Source organism: Scatophagus argus, chromosome 8 (genome assembly GCF_020382885.2).
Source record: "Scatophagus argus isolate fScaArg1 chromosome 8, fScaArg1.pri, whole genome shotgun sequence".
Lineage (NCBI taxonomy): Eukaryota > Metazoa > Chordata > Actinopteri > Scatophagidae > Scatophagus > Scatophagus argus.
Genome location: NC_058500.1, coordinates 26066147 through 26085742, shown reverse-complemented (window position 1 = coordinate 26085742; position 19596 = coordinate 26066147). Strand labels below are relative to the sequence as shown.

The 19596-nt window shown below is 38.2% G+C and overlaps 1 protein-coding gene across 1 annotated transcript; it reads left to right on the top strand.

The window, feature by feature from the left end:
* The first annotated feature begins 6667 nt into the window (after nt 1–6667).
* On the top strand, nt 6668–19562 carry ccdc22 (coiled-coil domain containing 22). The gene is made up of 16 exons (XM_046395924.1): nt 6668–7084; nt 7337–7514; nt 8203–8335; nt 9750–9856; nt 10855–10939; nt 12506–12675; nt 14301–14516; nt 14611–14781; nt 15977–16096; nt 16179–16295; nt 16382–16483; nt 16679–16786; nt 17068–17163; nt 17657–17716; nt 17822–17896; nt 18808–19562. The coding sequence occupies exons 1-16, from the start codon at nt 7035–7037 to the stop codon at nt 18919–18921; spliced, it is 1902 nt and encodes a 633-aa protein (XP_046251880.1). The 5' UTR covers nt 6668–7034; the 3' UTR covers nt 18922–19562.
* The last annotated feature ends 34 nt before the right edge of the window (nt 19563–19596 follow it).

Genomic DNA, 19596 nt, shown 5'->3' with positions numbered 1-19596 from the left:
GTTTCCAGTAACTTTTCTCCTTTTTTGCCTCAGGTCCACTGCCTCCCTCCACCATATACTCTGCACCCAGCTCTCTCCTGAGCTACTTGTGTTTCCTGGAGTCCTGCTCTGCAGATTTTTTTTTGTTTTTTTTGTGTATCTTTTCCCCTGACCACTACTCACCTGCCATCCTAGTTTTGAGCCATTTTGTACTCTTGTACTCTTGGGTTTGAGCATTTTTATATTCTGTTTTTGGAAGAACATTTCATTTCATTTGTTAAACCTTTCTCCCTGTGTCTGAATCAGAATCAGAATCAGAATCAGCTTTATTTGCCAAGTATGTGTGACCATATAAGCAATTTGACTCCGGATTTTTCTCTGTCCTGCGCACCATACAAAATACAAAATAGCAATAATAATAATAAAAATGAAGAATAAAGTATTTACAAGAAAGGGAAATATATATATGTATATATACATATATATATGTAGATATATATATACATGTAGTGCAAACAGTGGAATGAGGTAGTGCAAACAGTGTGATGGTTCACACAATGGCAGGTGGATTACGGGGAGATCAGGGAGACAGCCTGGGGGAAGAAACTGTTTTTGTGTCTGGTAGTCTTGGCATACAGAGCTCTGTAACGCCTACCAGAGGGAAGCAGATCAAATAGTTTGTGTGCAGGGTGTGAGGGGTCTGCAGTGATGCTTCCTGCCCGTTTTTTGACCCTGGACTGGTATAAGTCCTGGATGGAGGGCAGGTCGGCCCCGATGATTTTTTCTGCAGACCTGATTGTCTGTTGCAGTCTGTTTCTGTCCTGTTTGGTGGCCGATCCAAACCAGACAGTGATGGAAGTGCAGAGAACAGACTGGACGATGGAGGTGTAAAAATGTGGGGTGCTGGTTGGGACCCTGTCTGTGTGTGGAGTTTAGCTCAGTGGGTACTCAGATAATCTTCACTGTTCTGCCTCTGTCTTCCCTGCCCAGTTTGTTGCAGAAGCTTTTGTCACCTGTTGGAAACTTGGATTTTTATTTGTACTTACCTGCTGGTTGACTACATGCACTCACCTGTTGCTCGTCACCTGCGTTGGAATTGAGACTGTGAAACTTACCTTGTGTTCTTTGAATCTTGTAAATAGTGTATATAGTTCATTAATAGTAAGTGAAAGACTTCTCTGTCGTTACATCTGTTGTGAGTGCTTATTTGGGTCAGAGTCTTTTGGTATAACTGAACACATGCACATAACGCAAAATAATTGAGACCTGCACCACACACATGGGTGTGTCTCAGTCATAAGTTTCCTATAAATTTGCTTTCAAGTGAGTCCTCAGGATTTTCTGTCACAGTGACGCACTTTCTTTTTGTTTAAACCCCACACTTCTCTCATCTTTTCCCAATTTTCCAAATATGCAAGTAAATGTAAAAACCACATAATATAAAAATAGTAGTAAATATATTCTGACTGAACTTTTGACACTCCTGCCAGACATGTTATCCGGTGCCAGCACCAGCGGTTTTGCAATCTCCCTAATGTTCTTTGTCAGAGGCTGGAGTTAATATTGGCTGTTTGTTTATACCATGCCCAGATCTGAATCTGATGATAAAGTAGCTGTAGCACTACACCCAAGACAAATTTCCTCTTGGAGACAATAAAGTTTTTTATTATTATTATAATGTTATGTTATGCACTGGTTTAATTGTTAATGCTAAGTGACACACAGCAAAATGGCTTGCTTGTGAACAGCTGTATTCCTACTTTATTACAGGTTAGTGAGGATTATGGTGTGGACTGGGACTGCATACTCCCTGTGCAAATGTCAGTGTTCCTCAGTTCCAGCTACTACCCTCATTAAGTAAACAAGACCTTGCAGCTCTATCAAACCTTGATGTTCCATTCACTCAGTTATTGACAGTTTATCTTGAAACTATCAAAAGACATAGTTATGTTCAACCCTTAGGTCGGACTACAAAACTTAAGGAGCAACCAAAGTCCTTAAGTGGAAGTGCTGTCTGCTTCAACTATCAGGTTTTTCTTTTTTCTGACACTGAATATGTCTGTGTGGGTGGCACAGTGGTGTAGTAGTTAGCACTGTTGCCTTACAGCAAGAGGGCTCCGGGTTCAAATCCTGGTCTGGGCCCTTCTTTGCCAGCTGGGGTAGGCTCCAGCCCACCTGCAACCCTAACAGATAAGTGGTATAGAAAATGGATGGATGAAATGAAACACAAACCAACAAAGCTGTAAAAAATAATTTCAGTAGAACATTGAAAAAGCTACAGAGAACACTGTTGTCAGACACAAATTTGGAGAGGATGTGAATAGATATTTCTATTCTCAATTCTCATAGTTTAGTTACTGGTAATTGTCCTTGGGCTGTGGGTGTGGCTAAAACCTCTTTGGAGGTGTATGAAAGCATACTGTTTATGCATAATTGTCAGATCACCTGGCTTTCCTTAATTGTAGTCACCCATACACTCAGGATGGGCACAGTGTAACCTCCTTTCCACCTCATATGGTCTGTGTCCATTATGCAGAAATGAATGTCCCATGATCCTTCCTAAATCACTACCAAAGAAAAACAGCTAAAATAAATAGTCTTAATTTCATGATTTTTAATAGTAAGATAATAAGTAACTATAGTAAGATAATAGCTAAGAAGTGATTAAGGGCATATGTCCACTGAGTGTGACACCTTTGGAGAAACTGCCATGCCTGACATCAGTCTTTCTCCTAAATATCTGAACTTTTTTGCAGCAGAGCCCTTCAGGTTAAAAGTTAATCTTTCAGAATGACGTTCCTGTTCTCATTGCCGCTTTTTAACAATCAGGCAATGTAGTGCTTATGAGACCCAGGCGATTACGCATAAAAACATAAGGACCTATTTTGTATGTGCTTAATAATTCATATTAAAAAAAGGGACTGAAGCCAACATATACTTATGTAAGGAAAAACGCTTTAGAGGTAAAAATAGGTGATTTTGTCACTAGATCCCAAAAGATGTGGACATTCTACAGTGGTCGAGAGCTCAATGCAATGCAACTTATGAAAACACATACAAGTAGACAGCAAATTAGAAAATCATCTTCATCAAATTGACAACACATGAACTGCAAATACTAACAACACAAACAAATAATGAAATATGCTGCAAGCAGCCCTAACAACAACAACAACAAATTTAAATTTGGTGTGTCGATCGAGACATGGGCAATTGCAGTCTATGACGCAGCAATAACGACTGATCCTTATGTTAACAAGTATGTTTTGAAATTATTTCAAACTTTACTGTATTCAAACTGTCTGAATAACTATGCAGCAACACAGCAACCCTGGCACAACAATTTCCTGTGGGATCAATAAAGTTCTTATCTTAACTCAAGCAAAGCGCAAGTCAACATGATGCTACCACAACCATTCAGTGACTGACCATTATCTTATAACATTATGACATCACGTTGTCACAGAATATCTCATTTTGTCAGTCGCACACACAATGTAGTGCCATCTATAATGAATAATCACAAAAGTTAAATTAACAGTGTTAACAGTTAGCTTACTGACTACATTTACCTGGAAAATGCCAGGTAAAACCCGGGTGTGGGAGGAGATTGGTGAGACTGTGGAGAAAGACTGTGAAGAAATGGCAACTCAGGAAGGGGAAACGGCGCTTTGTTTACACTGTTTCCAGTTCCAGGGGTACGAATACTTTTGCAAGCTGTAGAGAGGCTTCAATGAAGTCTCCGCTGATGAGCAGGGGGGACTGTGGGTGCTGTGTCTGCATCCTGGTCACTGCACTGTGGAGCAACTCACAGGCGGCCAAGGGAGGAATGTACACATTAAACACAATAACGTACAATGTAATAAGCCGAATGCCAGCAGCAAGTAACTCAATGTCTTTAGTGCAGATTTGATCCTTTACAGAGATGTGCCTCAGATTGCAAACAAAACACAAAACTAATAAAAATAGTCTCCCTGTGTGCAGATTGACGGCAGGATTTGACTACATTAAAGAAAACAAATAAAACATGCCAAGAATACTAAAAAGAAGAGAAGAAGGGGTAGAGCTGCCACAACTCACTATTGCTCCTGCAGTACCATTTCGATATTGACAATTGGCAAACAACTTTTAGGTGCATTATTGCCCCCTTCTGGACTGGAGTGTGGAACAGAACTTGCACTACATATCTGCCTTAAATTCTCCTTGTGATCCCTACCCTTTCTAAAAACTTGAAAACCACTCTATATCCCACATCACCTGAATTCCTTTGCAACAATTCTCATATATTGAGAGATATTTGGTTACTCTGGACTGCTGTTTTGAGAGTTCATCTCTGTTGCTGGTACCTTGGGAATTCTAAGAATACATGCTGTACTGTTTCCTGTACTCCACAAAATTCACAGTTACCTGTAGCACGCTCCTTCATAGTGAAAAATGTACTATTTATGTCAGTATGACTAAATCTCATCCTCGAAATGATGTCTTCTTCCTTTCTACTTCTATTGCTTGCTTTTACTTCTCCTACTTTCTTTTGGATATTGTAGAACTACCAACCTTTACTGCCTCAATCCCATTCTTCCTGCCATTTTTCTTCATTTCTGATTTAGCAATACTTTTGATCTCAGTTGGACTTATCACTTTATCCACAATTCCAACTTCCTTAGCCTAGTTCTCAATTGTCCATACAAAACTTTGTGTCCATCCTTTCTCTCACTCTTGGCAGGGTTTAACCACATTCTGGCCTGGATGACTCTCCTTATATACCCTGAAGTGTGCCCAATACACTAGAGCAATCCGTTTCCCTTTTAATTCCAGTGGCATTTCTCCCATCTCCATCTGTAGTGGCGATACTGGAGTAGTCTTCATAGCCCTGCAGCACAGTCTCAGAACGTGATATTGAATTATATTAAATTTTTTAAGCAGTGTTGATACTGACTCATAAATAATACATCCACAGTCAAAACTGATCTAATTAGGCCAATTATAGTTTTCAGTGATGCTCTATTTGCTCCCCATTCTCTATCCCTAAGGATGTAATGTGTATATATATATAATGTCTTTTTACACTTTCCAACTCTCCTTTTGATATGTTTTCCAGGTAATTCTCTTATCAGACCAAATAGTTAGACATTTAAAGCACTCTACCACTTCTAGATTCTGTCCATACAATTTAAGATCGATCTGCATAACCATTTTATTTTTTAAAAAAACAACTACCTTTGTCTTCACGACTGAAAATCTAAAACTCCATTCCAGTGCCCAAGCTTCTACTTTCTCTATTACTTGTTGCAACTTCCCAACAACAACTGCAATGTTCCGTCCCCTTTTCCATATAATAACATAATCTGTAAATAATGAGACCCCAATGGACCTATCTATGTAACTAAATATTTCGTTTATCATAACCAAAAACAAAATTGGACTTACAATATTACCTTGAGGAGTTCCATTCCCTGCTACATACTTTTCACTATAATCTCTTCCTAACTGCACTGAAATCATGCCTGTCAGTTAAAAATTGCTTAATCCACCTATACATTTGCCCTCTTATTCCCATACCATACAGCTTGATTAGCGACCCCTCTCTCCACACCATGTCATAAGCCTTTTCAATACCTTATTATCTAATTTCAACAATACTTCTTTCCCTTCATCACTAAGATTTTTCAACATATAATAACTTATTTGATCTATTCCTGGAGTTGACCTTCCATATTTTTTAATCATTTTTTTCAGCTCTCCCAAGTTTTCTCCTATGGGTATTCCAGAGATCACTCCCCTGACACCATTTCTTTCACCAACTGCGATTCTATGTTTGTAGTGCCTTATTTCGTTGCTCGAGATTCTTGCATTTCACAAACAATCTTCCATCTCTTAACACTTTAGCTACTTCAGTGTTTCCCAATGCTTTCCTTAAACCATTTGTTAATCTGAAACTCCTCTGTCATTACTTTTTTCCGTAATTCACCTCTTCCTCCATCATCTGTTAGTGAATGCTTGTTAACAGGGGTCCTCACACTACTTTCTTTCCTTCCTCCTTTGACTAACCGGAATCCACCTGAACTCCATGTCTTCTGCTTCAGAACAACTACCACTACTGTTTGCCATCCTGCTTCAGTGACAATCCAGATTTGCTAAGTGATTTTTGCTCAGTCTAAAACTGATTCTCATGACATGTCAGCTGCCACCTTCTGGTGGTATTCCCCTTCAGTGTGTGACCATAGCCTACAATCTACGGATCATACAGTCTTGACTCAGTGCTGTTCTGGTGCGATTGCTTTGGCTTGAAGAAAACCATGCCCTGTCATTTGCATATAAGAAATGGAAATAAACAGAGCCACGAAATAAATTTGGCATGATGAAATAAAAGTGCCATGAAATAAATAAAGGAATATAAAATTAATTAATGAAAACACCATTTTGAGATAAATAATTGTATTTATTTATTTATTGGATTTATTTCATTGCCATATTTTTTATTTAATTTTGAATGAAAAATCCTGCCATAGCAGCCGAGCAGAGCATTTACAAACTAAAAAAACGACAAAGAAAGGATTGTCCTGCACCCTTCCGGTCATGAGACTGTCGCTTTTGGTGCATACTGGGAAGTGTATTTGTAATTTGCTCGTTTCCCATTCGTTTTCGACGACAGTAGTTTCCAGATGAAACTCTACTTCCCAGAAACACTGCTGCGCCCTTATTAGTTCATTTCCACATCGAAAAAGATACAAATGTCAGGTTTGTTACGATTGTAGCAGATGGTGCCGGTCAGGTTCAGTCTATCAGAAAAAAAACTCCCATTACACCTAAATGTGATTTGTAGCGAGGCATTCAAGTGCAGAATTGCAATTTATCACCCTTGCTAAAAGCAGTAGTTTTTAGTAGCTTGTTAAGGTTAGCTAACCGAAGATGGAAGCTAGTTCTCCTGCTTACTTTCATGCATGGGAAATTCAGAGTAATATTAGCTAACTGGATTTTATGATCTGCTAGCGTTAGATGATCTGCTGTTTTCCTGTCTGTTAGCTAGTAGCTATAGTTTCAGTAAAAGCTCAGCGATGGAAGAAGTTGACAGCATTTTAATTCACACCCTCAAACAAGTCGGCACGTAAGTATCAAGAGCGTCTTATTAATTTACTTTTGTGTATAAAGTCAACTTAATCATATGTTATTGAACTGATATGTTAACTGACTCAAGTTTGGTGGTTAGCAACATAGCTATCTGAAACGTTAAGGAACGTCAGCCCATCATATGATCACAGATGTATGTGGCTTGTTTGAGACACACTTTATGAACTCGGATTGAATAAGATATAATTGTGTAAGTGATAATTAATGATATTTGATTTGTGACCCACAGAGAGGTGAGTGAGGAGATCGACAGCGTCAAACAGTTCAGCAGTGAGCTGATAGTGGAGGCGGTGGTCAGATGTATTCGGGTGATCAATCCAGGCCTGGGCAACGTGCTGCCCACCTCCCTTCCTCCAGGCATGTCTGCCCGCTTTAGAGTGGGCATGAGCCTGGCGCAGGCCTGCCAGGTAAGACCCTGTGAATTATGAACCACACTTATTTAGAATGAATGAACGTAATTTCTTCATCTAATCAGTTTTTGAATTTAAATACCTGCAATACCTAAGATATTCTTTTCTTAACACAATTAAAATCATCTTATGTAGTTTTCCAGTGCACACAAATGCTTTTGTACATGCTGGCATCAACAAAAGCAATCAATAGTATGTCATTAATTGGAAAAAGTAGGAATTAAAGTGAGAAAATGTTTGGTGATTCTTGACCTTGAAAATGGTCGTAAAAAAACCCTAACTCAGAGGAGTTTGCTCCATTGTAAATGACAACTGACAAATTCAGTTAACCACAGAGCAGATTACATCCACATATTATTTGTTAAAATGGAATGTCATCTTGAAATATAGTGTGAACCATGAAAGTATTTTGAATAAAGATGTTTCATTCAGTTATTGAGCCTAAAACTTTCCTTCTTGCGTAATGAATCCATTCAAATGAGAACAAATTCAACCTGGCTTCGATGTGGTACTTTAGAATCAGAGACTTGTGCACACAGGTTTTCACCAGAAGAAGCAGCAGCCAATCTACAATTCGTATTATTTATAGAGTGCTTTTCACAAATTCAGGAGGAAATTCAGATGTGCATTGCCTGTAGTATCCCAGTGCTTATATTTCTTTATAATTCAAACCATTTGTTTTTAGGACATTGGTTATAAAGGAGAGATAGGCTACCAGACTTTTCTGTACAGCAATGAGCCAGAGATCCGTTCTCTGCTTATGTTCCTGGTGGAGAAGCTGCCCAGAGAACGTGCAGAGGCCTCAGACCAGCCAACAGGTACCAACAACATGTCATCCACAAAATGTCATATTGTCTTTTCTTCAGACAGACAGAAAGAAAGATATACTTTACTGTTACAGTTATTTGTGTCAGAATGTAAGTTACTATAATCATGGTTTGTAGCTACTATGTAATCATTATTTTAACAGTTGCCATGTTTGCACTGATTATTACTAGGCATGGGTAAGGAAGTCCAGCATTAATTGGGCCCTGGAACTAAATTATTAAAGACCATAGCATTGATAAGCTCTGATGTTATATGATGTAATAGTTCTTAATCTGTGTTTTGTTTTTCATTCTGTTGTGATTTATTAACACTCATGCTCATGAGAACCATGCTTGAAGTAAGACTGGTGCTTAGATTGGTGAACCCAAAGAAGGCTACTGGCTGTGATGAAATACTTGGAAAAGTACCCAAAGCATGTGCAGACCAGCACTCGGTGCTTTCCACCAACATCTTCAACTTATCCTTTGCACAAGCCACCATCCCACTCTGCCTAAAGACACTATTATCCCTGTCCCAAAAAAACCCTCAATGGATAGCCTAAATGATTACAAGCCTGTTGCACTCACACCTGTAATCATGAAGAGACTGAAATTCAGACACATCAAGGCCAGTTTGGTTCCAACATTGAACCCACATCAGTTTCTATACAGAGCAAACAAATCCACCAAGGACATCATCACCATAGCTCTCCACATGTCACTGGATCACTTAGGACACAGTGGAAGATGGGGGTAATAAACACAGCACATAGAATCATTGCCTGTTTTCTTGTAAGCCTCTCCCTCAAGAGCCATTTTTTCCTAAAGCAATCAACAACTCTTAGTCAATTCAAAAGTAAATAGTTGTTACCATATCATGTGCAATCGACACTTTACTGTGAATTATCACTTTCATTTTTCGATTTTTTTTCTTTCAGTACCTTATTAGTACCATGAGCATGACATGTAGAAAAGCTAGATTTTGATTTTTTCTGTCTGCTTTCTCTTTATACAAGCAGAGCACTACCTCGGCTAATCCCAGAACAAGCTAAAACGAAAGTTGTAACTTGAGACAAATCGGCCCATCCTCCTATTTTCAATACCTGCATGCAGAAAATGATCTCAGGATAGGGAGGAGGGCCAAGGATGGAATGAATGACATATATGAGCTAATGTCTGTGTTCTTATTCTTTCTAAAAATCACTCATTTATTATGATGTCAGCTGACTTCTAGGAACAAGAACATAAACAAACAATGGCAGCGCACACATCTTGAAATCTGATTGTTGTGAGGGGTTTTGGATGTGACATCGGTTGTTGTCAACTATCATACACAGGATTAAATGATTACATGTCCTGCATGACAGTCATTTTTATTGTTCTAATATGATGTTGGCACAACATGTGCTCTCTTCTGTTATTGTAGGTAAATCGGTGGTCTTCCAGCGAGCCATTGCTGCTGCCATGAAAGCCCAACTGTCTGTGCCCTGGCTGCCCTCAAACTGCACACTACCAGTGCATGGTGCAACACAAGTAAATGCTTTAAAATTACATTTTGTTGTCCTTTAATATGTGGTGATGTATCAAGTCAGATAATGGGCAATCAGTGAAAGAGTGAGCAAACCAAGCATATTTACATAAAGTCTTCTGTTTATTACCTTCACCAAGAAGGTAATGTTTTGGGTTCAGTTTGTTGGTCTGTTTGGCATAAGGGTGTAGTGTGGGCCAAGGAAGAGAGAATACATTAGCCTTTGTGCTCACAAACAACATAAATCTGCTCATCTTAAGTTTCCCTTAAGTTCTCTTTTTACCCGCATACAGTGTCACAGATAAAACAAATGTCGTATTTAGAATTTAGCCTTAAAACGATCAAGCAGAAGACAGTGATCTGTAATCTGGTTTCTATGTGTTTGGTCTCCTAATATTTTACTGTTACTAGCTAATTAAATAAAAAAAATTACAAATAATAATTAAAAAAAACTAGCACAGTCAGGGTGTTTTTTTATTGAGGGTGTGCCACACTCAATAGTGGGTCATATGTGATGAGTGAGAGAGATTTCTTTTAAGTCTGTAGATTTTTTTTTCTTATGGAAAATCCTGCATATTATGCATTTTATAATGTTACAAAGTGCTTGCAAAAAGATAAAAAAAAGAATGAAAACGTCAAATAAATAAAACCTATAGGTACCAGTAATAACATATCAACATACTGTATCAAATAGTTCCAAAAACGTACACAAAGGAAAGAATTTTGAAGAAACAATTTCAAAGAAGCTGGGAAATTTGTGTGCCTGAAATCAAGAGAGAGAGAATTAGATTACATTACTGGTCAAATTATTTTATTCTTGGGTTTTATGACATTTCTTATTAGGTTAAGTGCAAATTTACATTTACATTTTCAGGAAATTATAACAGTTATTGGTTACCACACTACTTTGCTGCTGTAAAGACAAATATGTAACCAAATGATATTTTGTTCTATTATTTTTTTGATATTTTAGTTTTGTGACATTTAATTTTTTTCTATTTAGTATCCAAGAGTATTGCACAGCTTCCACATGCAGCCCCTAAGTTTACCACACTGCACTAAAGGTCCAAGACAGAAGCAACTGAAAGGTAGGCCTCCGACTGCATGTACTGCTGTGTGATGTTTCACTGTGGTCCATGTAGATTGGTCGTTATCTTGATCTAAAATTTCAAAATGTGCTCAGACTTTCCTAAAACTTGTGATGCAATTCATCAATAATTGTTTTTTGTTAAAACTTTATTTGCTTGGTGGTTTTATTTGTCGACTGAAAATATTTGAAAGAATGCACTACTTTTTTCTGAGGTATTCTCATTGAATGGCCATTGATTTCTATTGGCCAATATTCATTCTAAATAATTTTGTCTGTAGTCTTTATGTAAAGATCAGATAAATGTAAGATGGTGCTAAAATGCCATAGCATACAGCAGAGATGATAGAAAGTATCTTTGGGACAAACAGATAACCACTTAGCAAATGACAAAATGAATCGAGCGGTAACCACAATAGAGCACGTCTCATGCCGTTACTATGGTTACTATCACAGGCTGCACATGCCAGCGTGAGGCCTAAAAACAATGTAGAATTCTGAAATATTGTCATATTACAATCCATCTATCCCCTCAGTCATAAGCAGCTTGCTCACAAATATCCACGTCAAATCCATATTGACGGGAGTGTAAGTTAGCTGTTAGCAGCTGATGAGCAGTGTGTGCTTTGCTAAGGGAGCTAACCGCTAATTGAAGTAATAGCTCACAGTGTAGCTAAACACACAGCAGGACTAAGAGTTTTTGTTCAGGGGATCTTGAAGCATTAAACAGTGAACTATGCAAAACAACAGGTTAACAGAAAATTAGGGCTGCAGCTATTGATTATTTTAGTAGTCGTGTATCCTACCAGTTACTAAGAAATACTTGAGTTTTATTAAGAATACTAATTGCTTTATTAAATATATACAAGAGGAAATAAGAACTAATTGTTCATTGATTGTGAGTATACTCAGCAGGTATAGGGCAGTCCTTCATCGTAGCAAATGAATGTTCATTAGCCAGTCTCATGATCTGATCCCAGCTGACACCGGGTGAGAGGCAGGGTTCCCACTGGTGAAGCTGCCAGCTCATCACAGGGTTACACCCAAACATATAGAGACAAACAGGCAGACACTCGGGCAATTTAGAGCCCCCTAACAGGCATGTCGTGGACTGTGGGGGGAGGCAAGAGTACCTCTAGGGGACCCATTTAGATATGGGGAGGACACTCCAAGCAGAAAGGCTCTGGCCAGGGTTCGTACCAAAAACGTTCTTGCTGTAGCAGGGCTTTGACTTTATGTATAAATTTCTTGACTTGTTGGTTGCCTATTTTTCTCAACTTGTCACTGGCTTATTTTTAGATTAAGGGCATTTTAGTTACATAGTTCACATAGCACATAGTTTAGCTCTACTTGATTTTCGTATAGGTTATTTCAAATTTGTTTTATTGCCAAGATCTGATTTAAGACACTGATATGGTATTACTTTGTGGGTTGTGTTTAGTCCACCAAGTTTGTGGTGAAATCACTTTGTGACTTTGTGCAGAAAAGCTGCAGAGAATATCTGTTGCAGTATGTGCAAGCAATTGGAGTAAGTGTGTGTGTGTGTGTGTGTGTACTGTGATTTCAGATGTGAAGGACTACCAGTGGAACATTCTTTCTCCTGTGACTGCCCAGCCTTCCCATCATGCCTCTGTGGTGGCATCCATACTGGAGCAGCACACAGCTGAGCTGAGTGCTGCTCAGGAGTGGGACAATGAGTGGAACAGTCAGGGACTCTTGTCTCGCCTTACACCACAGGCAAACTTCTCACTCTCCACATGCATATTTACTTTTTAGACAGTTATAAATTTGTTTTTCTGTATGACCTGAAAATGTCATAAAATAGGAGGATGAAATTAACTCTAATACCTCACATGGTAAATTCATTATAATGTTCATTACAACAACAGAGGCATGTTACACTCACCTCTCTGATGCTCACACTTTCACTTTGTAACTCTGTTAAGTAAACTACAAACTTCAAATGTTTAACAAGAGATTATTCTCTGTGAGCCACAGGAATATTTTTAATATGAAACATCTCCAGCAAGTTGTGTTTTCTTTACAATAGTGGAACCACATTTGAAAATTGGCAAAGTAGAACCAGCCGAACAAAATTTCTTACTTACTTTACTTTAAATCAATTACTATAAAGATGGATGACATGATGGCTCCTTAAATTGAAGCGAAAACCTCTAGATCACCCTCTGGTGGCTGGCTGCAGTACGAGTCACATAGTAACAATTGGGAAATCGGCCAAACTAAAAACTCGAAGTTTGTGTTAAGTAATTTTTTGCCAAACATGGTTTCTGTTATTTTAGACTGTTCACACTTATGTATCTTCAAGTGTTAATTGATCTGAGAAGTTTGGTTTTATTAATTAGTTATTTGATACTATAAAAAGGGGATGAAATGTCATGATTGACAGCAAGTTTTGCTCATAATTACAGTTAGGTCCATATATATTGGGACAAGTATAAGTTTTTTGACATTTGTAGACAGATTAGATGGATAGGAGGACAACAGACGAGGTTGAGCAGTTAACCAGCATCTTATTCCAGAACTGGGCAGGCTCTTTTAGTTCTTTCCTAGTAAAGTCTAATCTGGCCTTTCTGTTGTTGAGCGTTAGCAGTGGTTTTCATCTTGTTGTGAAGCCTCCAATCTTCACTTATAGACTTATAGACTTTGACAATAACACACCTATCTCCTCAAGAGTGTTCTTGATTTGGTTAGACACTGTGAAAGGGTTTTTCGGCTGCTTGTCAGCTTATCATTCATGAGCTTCCAAAAGTAGGGGTGGGAGTATAAAATGGCTGCAATTCCTAAATGGTTAATGCACACTTTAGTCAAACTTTTTGAATTAAAGCTGAAAGTCTTCATTTTGCTCACATTGTGTTTCATTTTGAATTCAGAGTGGTGGTGTACAGAGGCCAAATGCCAGAAACATTGTCCCAATATATATGAACCTAATGTATGTCAGCATTCATTCATACATACATATGTACATACAATACAGAAGTTTGGAGTCATTTCCCACAAAGCTTGGTACACAAATTGTCACCTGGCTAAGAGGACTATTTACGTAACGTTTTCTACGATACCCATTGTACTACATACATACACATAGTATTGCAGTGTTGTTCCACCATTCTTTTCCACACACTTTTCTTGTAGGTGACTTTGATGTAATCATTTTGTCATATTACCTTCTGTCCTTGCTGTAAAATGTTGAATGGAGAGAATGGTGAGAGAAACACAGGGAAGGGAAACCAAAAATTACAGTGTTGGATGTCCTATGCCTGTTCAGAACAGACTGCAATCCTGATTGCCATTTTTATTCCAAAAAAAATCCATGTTAAATGAGATTTTCTTTTGTTGAGCAGGAGTATCGCTGCAGGAAACTGACGCGGTTACATAAACGCATCGAGGAGCAGCTGCGCTCTGCTACACTGCCCTCCTGTGAAAGTGCCTTTGGTGGGCCTTGCTCCACTTCTGACTTGTCTGAGCTACTGCAGATCTTCAGATGTTCAGCCCCCTCTAACTTTATCCTGACCAAGGGCACCCACTTCACCCACACCCAAAAGTTCACCTTCACACAGGTGAGGAGCAATCCGTGAGCATAACACAAAAAAATATATCTGCATTTAATGCAGTTTTCTCAATTTCTTTTTTGTATGTGTGTGTGTCCTCTAGGAGTCAGCAGCAATTACAAGCTCCATCACCACTGGATACCAGTCTGAAAGTGATATCCAAGTTCATCAGCAAGAGGAGCTGACATCACTCCAGCAGCAGTTCCAGCAACTCTGTAGTGATGTCAGCCAGCTGGCAGCAGACATGAAGCACATGAGTGTCACCTGTACACAGGTAACACACACACAAACTCAGCTGAATCTAACAGCCTATGTGTTGTGTTTGGAATTGTGTGTGGAAAACTAACACAATGCTCTTATGTTTCGGATTGGCTTCCAACCACAAACGCTAGGACTGGCTGATGTAGACGGAGCTTTTATATGTTTTGATCTGTTATTTGGAACATAACCTGATTTGTGGAATGTAAGGTGTGCACCATGTGCACAAGAAAGAAGTGAGCCACTGTTGTAACCTTGAGAAGGTTAACACTGAAGTTAATTCACTAAGCACAAATCCTCGTAACACGGGCATCAGGTGAAATGCAATTACAAAGTTAATTGCAGAACCGCATGGGAATCATAAACCTGGAAAAGTTGAAGTACGGTCTGCAAGCTAAGCAGGCAAGGGTAACAATGCCATGTTGTTATCATTGTCCTTCAGAAGCTTTGTAATCCAGCCTTGAACTGTGTCTTTTGGAAATTTTGTAGAATAAATTTGTCATCAGAAATCTAACTCTGACTGTATTCTAAGATTATTTATTGTATTCTGTGTTCAAAACAGTTGTTGTTAGCGTGGTTAGTCATCCACTGTCAGTTCCATAATAGATTAGGTCAAGTCTGTCCACCAGTTAGAGGCTGTGGCATTCCCACATAATCATGTTGTCATGCGTTTTTTGTTGCAGCCTAATGTCTGTTCCTTTGTAAGCACTTAAAGAGCAGTGGAAAAGAAATCACAATCAAATTACTTGTAAGTGTGCACATATGTGGCCAGTAAAACCGAATGTGATCACATTTTTTAAGTTTTCTGCACAATCAAAAGTATCCACAGATATTTGTCTGTATGTCCACTGGTACACAGCAAACAAGAGCTGCTAATACTTAATTCAGCAAACTTTAAATGGGGATAGTTCGCCAAAATGCTGGCAAAAAATAAAGGGCTGAAGTTGTAGTCTTGCCACATGCTAACACTGTAACATACGTTCTGTTCACATTTCTTAAATTATGGGAGCTGTAGTTACAAAAGGTTAGAGCTACATTACACCCAAAATAAACTAAAAATGTGTTTATGGTGTCAGACCTGCCTGTAGAGGCTTTCTTCTAAAGGAAAGAAATTAGCACTGGTGTATTTGAAGTAGATGTGAGCTTTTGTGACAGAAGACATAATTCCTAAAATGAGCACAAATGCACTTGTGTAATCGGTTTTGTTGTAGGCATTCGATGAGTTGAAGCAGAGGGATTTGGGTAACTCTGAAAAAGAGGAAAAGATGCAGATGAAGAAGAAAACAATCGACCTTTTGCCCAATGCAGACAACAACCTGTTTCAGCTTCAGGTAGGACAGCTGATCTAGATCTCCAACATCAAATCAACATAGTACTCAGATTTAGTGGAAACCTGTGTGTTTCTTGCTCTAGTCTAGGGTTGAGGCCAGTGCCAAGCGTGTCGTGAACCTGGCCTCTCAGTGGGAGAAACACCGTGCTCCACTCATCGATGAACACCGCAGACTTAAAGAAATCTACAGCAACCAAGACGTAAGTGGTGCCTTACAAATTTGACACTTTATTTGTTCCAATGAAAACAGATTTGTATTCTGCTCATATGTCTCAATTCTTTTCAGCTGGAGTCATCCAGAAAGCTGTCTGAAATCAAGTCTATGCATGACAAAATACGTGTGTCTACAGAAGAGGCAAAGAATAAAGAAGAAATATACAAACAACTGGTAATGGATTTAATTTGTAGCAAATGCATTTTAGCTGATCTTTATGAGCACAGTTATACTGATATTAGGTATTATTGGAAGTATCATGTAGATACAGAATTGTTATCACAGTGAAGTTATGAGTTGTACAGTAAGTTCTCTTTTGGCACCTTGCTGAATGTACTAAATCTTTTGTGCCTGTTTCTTTCAATGTAGGTAACAGAATTAGAAAATCTCTCTCAGGATGCATCTCGGTCAGCATACACTCAGAGGATTCTAGAGATTGTCATCAACATCAGAAAACAGAAGGAGGAAATTACAAAGGTATATCTAAAAGCAAATGATAACACATAACTAACGCTAAGGCAAGTAAATAAACTGCTTTGAATAGTTTCAGTTTGGACACAGGTTCACTTCTGTCAGGCCTCATAATGTATTCTGACAACTTCAACTCATGTCTCATGTCATGTGCACAGCAGTAAAGTGAACCCAGTCTTATCATTTAAAACAGAAGTATTTTGTAGAAGAATCATTTCTTCGTTAAGTGTGTGCTGTAGAACAGCTACAATGCCCCCTTCTCAACTCTGTGTTCACTTTGCTTGCAGATTTTGTCAGACACTAAGGAACTCCAGAAAGAGATCAACAACCTGACAGGAAAGCTGGACAGGACATTTGCTGTAACTGATGAGCTGATCTTCAAGGTAACAGAGGGCTTTTATTTTATCCGAACTCTTGTTACATTCTGTTGTAGTTGTTTAACTTTGAAAGAACTTAGTTGAAGAGTGTTATTAATCTGCCATTTACTCTGGCTGCATAACCTGCAACAGTCCAAAGCAACTGAAATCACTCAAGTATTTCTTCATCTGTTAAACATTGAACCTATACATCGTGTGTGAACATAAAGCATGGATAGGTTCAATAAAGGACACCGCTGTAGAAGGCGTTTGAACCAAATGGCCTATGCTACACAGAAATATCATGCATCATCTTCATGGGGCAAATTGAAGTTCAGTTTGTTACACAAGAAAATGTAAAAAAAAACCCCAACAAAAACAGGTTTGAATTTTTTTTCCACAAACACCGTAGATGCTCTTAAATCCTGTGGATTCTCAAGGTGGCTGTTTTTAAATATATATATGTTTATGTCTATGGACAACCCGACAAACCTTTTCCTCTTTTTTTGGTCATCTGTAGGACGCCAAAAAGGATGAATCCGTTCGTAAATCCTATAAGTACCTGGCTGCCCTTCATGAAGTATGTCAACATGTTTGTCTAAATTTCCTCTGTTTCATTAGATCTATAGCTCTCATCAGAGAATTCCTTATGCAAGTCATCTTTCTATCTTGTACTCTTCTGTAGAACTGTAATCATTTGATCCAAACCATTGAGGACACTGGGACAATCATGAGAGAGATTCGAGATCTCGAAGAGCAGGTACGATTTACAGTTACATCATCACATAATGCATGCTAGTATTTCGGATAGGAAAATCAATATCACTTTCATCAGTCTGTCTAGTATATAGAGAGCTGCAGGACGTGGTTAGTCTAGCTTAGCATAGCAGCCTGGCTTATTTCAGTTTACACATATCAAGTGTATTTAACACATCATAATTACAAAACAATACATTTTGGTTCCAGGAGCAGATTTTTTTAAAATTATTATTCATTAGTTTTTTCCTTTTTTAAAAAGACATTTTATTCCGCCACAGTAAGGTGTACAGCTGACACACTTTCAGTCCTTATACAAGTCCAGGTTTTAGTAATGTCTTTGTGATGGGTTTATCTCATTTATTTTTATCCCACTTTTCATTGATCTCTCATTGTTGAATTCCTACAACATGTGTGAGTCTCTCTTAAATCTCTAAAATTATGTCCACATTCTTCACATATACACATTCTTCTCTGGACTGTTGTAGAAATGAAAATCAACTTTTAGTCTTTGGAACAATGAAGAATGAGACTTGTTCTTTTCACAGCCAAGAGCAAATGGTTGTATGTTGTGCTTTACTTATATTGTATCAGTAATATTTTGTTTGATTACTAATATGCATATACAAGCTGTGGTGAGACTATGTAGGGTCTGTTTATTCGCATTTAACAGAGAATAGCATCTTCCCTCTGCTACCAGTTTTTTTGTTGACCTAGTCAAAACATGTCTTAGACCTGTCGTATATCTGTACAGGACAGGAATGAAATTGTCACTATTTTTATATGGCGTATTGTGTAACAGCCAACATGTATTTCTCAAAATCTCCAGTCTATTATATTTTAAATTGCAACAGTGGTTCAGAGATTTGCAGGATGATTTAGTACATTTTTCACTGGCATTTTAATTCTCCACAGATTGAGACAGAAAATGGTAACAAAACTGTGGCCAACCTGGAGAGGATTCTGGATGACTACAAGTCTATTCGACAGGAGAATGCTGCACTTGCTGCCAAAGTCAGAGAAGGCTGAAGGAAGCCCTTGAAACCAAGGTTTGCTCTGCTCTGCCTGCTGATGCTCAACTTGTGCTAAAAAATAAATATACAGACAGCCATGAATTGGACTGCAACAGTACCCAAGTCTTCTTACTGAAGATATTGCTGTTTTTTAACAAAATGCTCTGTTTCCATTGAGACCCGCTTTTCTTTAGAAAGGCAGGCAAACTGATTTTTGTCCTGTGGAACTAATGACCTTTAATATGACATTTATTATGGATGGATGAAGATGACGATGATGATTTATTGTTTTCACCTCAAACTAATTTCTATGGCTAGACATTCTCTCCAAGGGGCTGTGCAATGATTTGTTCACCCTGTACGTAAACAAAACACAACACTGGACAGCAGAGGGTGCTGTCTGATCTTTTCTTTTCAAATGTAAACTCATTCATACTAATGTATGAAATGTTTTCATAAGATGTTGATTGAAATCAAATATTTGACTTTGAATTTTTTAATAAACAAATTATTCTACTGTTTTCAGATATTAGCAGTTTGTCTGCAGTTAGGATTTTATCAATATGTTGAGTGAATGACATTTGAATGTCCAGCCCCATCAGCAAAGTATTGTTGTATATATGGTACTGCTTAAATAAAGATGCCTTACAAACTTGAGGAGTAACTCTCATTGTAAACCATCCATCCATAT